The following is a 6,052-nucleotide window of genomic DNA, read 5'->3' on the forward strand; positions in this document are numbered from 1 at the left end:
CGGCAGCCCGGGACTCAGCGGGTGTGCTCCCCGCTCTGTTGAAGTGCACAGGTGAGCCACGGGCCGAAGCTCCCAGCTCCGCCCCCTTCCTTTGTTTGTGGCCCGGGCTCCACACGGCTCACGCCACCGGCCGAACTTCGCTCCTTTCTTTTCCGGGCAGGACGGCCGCACCATGCACGTCCCGCCAGCCGAAGCAGTCCTCCTCAGCATAGCTGTGGGCACCAGGCGACCTGTGTAGGAGTACCCCCGCAGGTCCCTGGGCCACCTGCCACGCTGCTGCCCACACGTGCTTCCTCCACACAGCCGCCGACTGTGGCCGTGTGCACGGGTCCTTTCGTCCGCCCGCCGCGAGTACCAGCAGGCGGGCGGGACTTCCTCTTTGCCAATGTGGTGCCCCGCATCTGGTCCCGGGGTGGGTCAATCCAGGCGTTGGGATCTCCCGACGCAACTCCCAGAGCTGCGGGCACGCAGCTAGCTGAGTGCAGGGATCACCCCACACTGTCCGGTTCACCGGACTGAGAACATCTGCTGGGGGCACCCAGCACTATGGAGGCTTGGACCTGGGCTCACACCAGCACAAGTAGGCCACGGTCACGTGTCAAACCCCAGCCCCAAGAAACACACGTAGACATGAGTTGCCGCTTCCGGGGACTCTGCTGCTCTGATCTGAGCGTGCCAACAGAGCCCCTTTTATTTCAGAGGCGTCATGACGAGGTCATGACGCTCTCTGCCAAAAGAACTAGACCAACACACAACACTCGCAGTGTTCCATCCAGAAATTAATATTTAATTACACATTTAGTTCAGTAGCGGGTGAAGCCAAGGCAAGGCCCGCAGAGAGGCAAACACAAGCATAATTAATGCATCAGTCAGTCGCCTGCATATTCTCGGAAGTTTGTGGTAACAAAACACTACCCATATGCACATATATATTATCTGTAACGAGTTTTGAATTGGATGCTCAATCTAGTGCTTTGCACACGTATATAGGACAAACAGGTGTGTACAGCACAGTACACATGTATACAGCACGTAGAGTACCTTTATTTGCTTCTCGTGCTTCTGTGCGCGACTTGCTGCATCGTTCTCTACCTCTGGACTGACTAAGAAGACATATTGCTAGATAATCACTGTTCTAGAAATGTTTGATGCATTTTAATAAAGTAAATATGTATTTGTTTATCTAAAGTAAAATGTGATTTTTACCAGACCTTGAAAGTGAAAAGACTTCAAACACTAAATAACAGTGACCAGTTTTGAATTACAAAATTCTTAGAAAATGTCCTGAAATAATTTACGTACTCTGCACCAGGGGTTTGCAGCCTCAGACTGACCAAAGGTTTTGGACTGCAACTCCCACAATCCCTATCCATGAGATTTGTAGTCCAAACTATCTGTAGACCTGCAGTTGCGGACTGTTGCTTTATAGCATGACCTTTGAAGTGAGCAGTGCTAATGTTACATACAGTCAAGCCAAATCGTAACCTAGCAAAAAAGAGCTCTTGAGTAAACATGTAGTTCAGGGACGTCATTTCACCAAAATGCCAGGGGATGCGGAAGTGACATCATATGACCCTTGATCTCTGATGACATCACAGGAAGTGATGTCATTTGTGACCATCCCCGAGTGGCATCACAGGAAGTGATGGCACATGACCTTCCGATGCGTCTAACACCCTTGTTTCTCAACAGAACATTCAAACACACACTATCACATTTCATCTCATTCACCCACCACTCACTGACCCATAGCACATCCATATATCTGACACACGCTTCACACATGCAAAATACACATCAATTTTTTATTTTGTAAAACTCCAAAAACAGTATATGTTTTTGCACTATTGTATGTGTTGTGTGAATAGTGACAAATGAATAATGACAAAAGAAAAGTCAAATAGAAAAACGATAAAATAACTGTCTGAACAAACAAGCTCACAAGCTAAATAATAAATGCTTTGTGAACTTGATCTAGTACAGTGTTACTGTATTTGTACGATGATACCAGCAGAAACAGAGTCATCTTTGTCAACTAATGAATGCCCCCATCAAAGAAATTGGATGAAATTAATTAATGTGAATGTAAAAATATATGTGGCAGGACGCCCCCCTTGTTTCATAATTTACCAGGCCCATAGTCCTCCCACTAACAGGGCTGTCTCTTCAGGTACTCCATGTTATTACAGCAGCCAGACTTATACAATCATTTTCAATCACAAAAATTAAAGATGTATAGACTTTTTAAAAATGGATTGTATGCACTTCCAAACTTCTTGCCAAAATAAAAAATACATTTGCGCAGTCTAAGAACATGTTTCAGTTAGGCATTCTCACCCTTGCACGACCAAAATTCATTCATTCAAGAGGCTACAAATCTTGTTATTCTTATTGCAGTAAAAATAGCTGGATGAAAGATTAAAAAAAGATTGAGAAATGTACTCTAGAGTGAGGTGTTGGGCAAATACGTTCGCTGTCTTCTGGGGAAAAAGGGAGATTGAAGTAATTCTCCCAGTCTAGTACCACTTTGCTTTTCACTAATGTAGCCACCTGATTGGACACCAGACACCAATGTATGCAGTTTGAGGTGTTAGGATAACCATTATGGTGAAAAAGAACAAGCAAGCAAATTGGGATATCAGGGGTAGGAAAGACAATCACATGTTGCACCACATTAATAATTAAATTATATCTATATAAATCTTGAGGATCGAGACCACGTTTTATTTAGCGAGGTACGAGGCCTTCTGTGCATGAGCACCATTTCCCAATATTTACCGAATTCAGAGTAGAGTACTGAATGCCGAGTAAAATACAAAAAAATACTAACTACAAATTTTTGAATATGGTGAGAATGGCTCTTAAAGTGGATTAACAGAGGCTTTGAAAATCTCTCAAATTTGCTTCGATCTCAAAGCTAACCAGGTTGAAATTTACGTAACCACTATGCTAGTGCACTGTATAAGGATTACGTTACTTTTGTGAAACAACGTAACCATACACATTGTGAAGGCACTGTGCATCTCTGAATTATACGTAATAATTTAATTTTGGCACTTATTTGGATCACGCATTTGATAACCATGGTGGGATCTACATTCCTTAACTGAGAATCATCTTTGTGTTTTCACTTGAAAACATTTGATTTCAATGATAGTTTTAAACCTCTTTGTAAGGTACATTGGGAAATCTTTCACTGGTGCATCTTAATATTACAGAGCATGTGAGCAAATAGAAAAGTTCAGTTTACAATTAATGTTGAAACTAATGATTTAGGCATAATCAGTTCTGCTTTGTAGGTCGCACAGGATCATAACAGACCAGTCCAATTTATCAGGCATGTGCAAGTAACAGTCTTTTTAAAGAGGCATGGGTTGTTACCACATGGTACAGACTGACTCAGTGGTGATTATGACCATTAGGACTTCAACTTAGCGTTAGGTGTTCTAATGGCTTTTTTTATTTATCAATGAAATGTCGTGCCTGGAGAGTGAGAGTTGATTTTCCTGTGAATCTTCAAAGAAGATGGCTGCAATGGAAATGGTAAACAGAGCATGCAGAGTCCCTTTTCCATGTCCATGCCGGTTAGGTGTGTGTGATGGAGACAGAACTTTGATGTGTGGCAGGTCACTTAAGTGTAATAATCAAGTTTAAGGGAACCACGAATAAGAGGGTTACAGGAGGGTGGAGTGGTCCAGTGGGTAGAAGCAGGTGCAGAGCTGTATATGGGATGAAGGGGAGTTGGACAACAAGCAAATGCTTGCTCAGAATCCAGACCTTCACCAGCAGATTCATCTCGCAATCCCAGCAAGCTGATTGTCTGTACTCCCAAGGCGTGTTAATTAACTTTATAACAACCTTCTTCTTTTCATTTTCAGGTAAAGATTTCCTTGGTACGATTTATCGAGCTATCAACTCAATCATTCCACAAGAAGTTTCAAAGGGACCTGTCATTTATTTCTAAAGACTGTGTACTGCTGCCAACCGCCCCAAACAACACTTTGGCATTGACAGTGGCACTCATCTATGGCATTGCATGTGCCTTCATATTTTTCCAAACATACGCCCAGCGCTTATGCAGAAGAATGTCAGCGTCCTTTTTTGAAAAGCAAGAAGATGCACGGATTGAACATCTCTTTGAAGAAATATTACGCAAGCATCGCAAGAAGCAAAAGTTATTATTGTAAATGTTAATGCTCTGTTTATAAAATATGTTAGATGAGATCAGACCACTTCTGTAAACCCTTCCACTACAAATCCAGTTATGTTGGGAAACATATTTTTTGAATGCAATATAAATAATATATATGTGAGGCTCCTTACATTTGGATATTGAATGATTTACAAGAAAAATAAACATTCCTGAAATGTGATTTTTATACAAACATATGAAAATGAAAGGAACACTAGAACAACAAAATATTTCAACATGCTTTGTGCCCTTCTAATGAACTCATACATAATTCACACACCTAGGCTCTATGACTGATACATTTACTTTACACCCGCTCCAGTGAACAGTGAGTTTGCTTATTTTGAGACTTTCAATGCTCTTGTGGAGAAGTCCAGAAATCTGATCACGGTGATTCACTTACCATCCATTCTTTAAAACAAAATCTTCACGTTTTGTATTCTTTTTTTTTTTTTGCTTTTGTGATCTGTAAACATGCACGGTTTCAGTACAGAAATGGTGTGAAGACACAACAGAGACTTGGAGGATGGAAGGGTGATCGAGCAATAGGAAGGGGGGAGGGACGGTAGAGGGTCACAGAACGTTTTTCGTATAGAATTCGATCTGACCAACCGAAATCACTGCTGATAAAGTAGTGACTTTTTAAAAATGTTTTACGTTATGTAATTAATTTTAATGTGTTAGATGTTTTGATTAAATCATGGTATTATGTACTTGACATGTAGATTGTAAATTGTATTTATTCATTGCGTACTATATTTATGTATACGATTTGTAACAAGCCAAGCATAAAAAAATAAAAAAACAGAGGATGATGGGTTACAAGAATCCCTTCACAATTGTTTGGGCTAACAATATTCATGGAACTCCAAGTCAAACAAGGCTGAATGTGTATTGGGAAAAGAAAATAACAGTGACAATCTGACACATTCTATTTAACACCAACATTCATTAAAGACTGGTGTTTAGGTGGCACCACCCTCAGTGTTGTTGTTGGATTTGAGTAGTTTGCAGAATCATTTGTAGATCTTTTCATTCCATAGTTCTGGGTTCCAGTTGTTCCATAATTTGAACCCTTGTCCTGCAATCGTTTTGCCTCCAACTTTTAGTTTCTTGAAGGTCAGAGAAAGATATCTTTTTATTGGATACCAGTCTTGGCAGTCTAACCATAGGATGAGTTTGGAGTTACTGAGCATGTTACTTTGAGCTTGTTCTTCTGAGAGCTTGGTGGAAAAGGCAGAGTATCACTAGAGCAATACGTTTTTTCACTGTAACCCAGTTTAGTGTCTTGAGAGCTGGTGCTATGTGATCCCACACTGTGAGACCCAATGCTAAACCGAAGGCCTTATTCAAGAAAAAATGACATTGTTATACAAATTTTGAGGGAGAAGCATAGAAATAAAACGTTTTAACAGTCAAGTTTGGAGAGTGTAAGGGATATGACCATTTGAACATTGTGCAACAAGTCCAACAATCAGTGGATTCACTTGAGGGGGCACAGCTTGATGCAAATGATTTGAGTCAGTGCAGCTACCATACGTGGCAGATCTGAGACAAATATTACATCCAGGTTCTTTGCTTTGTGTTGTGGCTACGCAGGATACTCCTGGGTGGTTGTCCAGTAGAATGGGGGTAGGTCCTGGATAAGGCCATGTTCTCTGATGGGTGTGTACTGGAATGTAGGTTAGTGTGGAGGTAGAAGATAAGTTGTAGTTCTTCAGCTAAAGATGAAGAGCCCCACAGTTCCAGGTTCTTGCAGGTCTGCCAGAGGTTTCAGGTATGTCTTAAAGAGCAAGGTAGAAAGGACAGCTTCTTCAGGTTCTCTAAATGGAGGAATATAGGAAACAGCTGACTTGAGCT

General features: G+C 41.5%; 1 protein-coding gene across 1 annotated transcript in view; it reads left to right on the top strand.

Moving 5' to 3' along the window:
• The window catches only part of OCSTAMP (osteoclast stimulatory transmembrane protein), a 114,039-nt gene extending 109,129 nt beyond the window's left edge, over positions 1–4,910 (top strand). The window contains exon 3 of the mRNA XM_069651311.1: positions 3,879–4,910. Coding sequence (XP_069507412.1) covers positions 3,879–4,187 — 309 coding nt within the window. The 3' untranslated portion in view covers positions 4,188–4,910. The remainder of the gene's footprint in view (positions 1–3,878) is intronic.
• The last annotated feature ends 1,142 nt before the right edge of the window (positions 4,911–6,052 follow it).

This window comes from Ambystoma mexicanum, chromosome 3p (genome assembly GCF_040938575.1).
Source record: "Ambystoma mexicanum isolate Mex_15411 chromosome 3p, UKY_AmexF1_1, whole genome shotgun sequence".
In the NCBI taxonomy this organism is placed as follows: Eukaryota; Metazoa; Chordata; class Amphibia; order Caudata; family Ambystomatidae; genus Ambystoma; species Ambystoma mexicanum.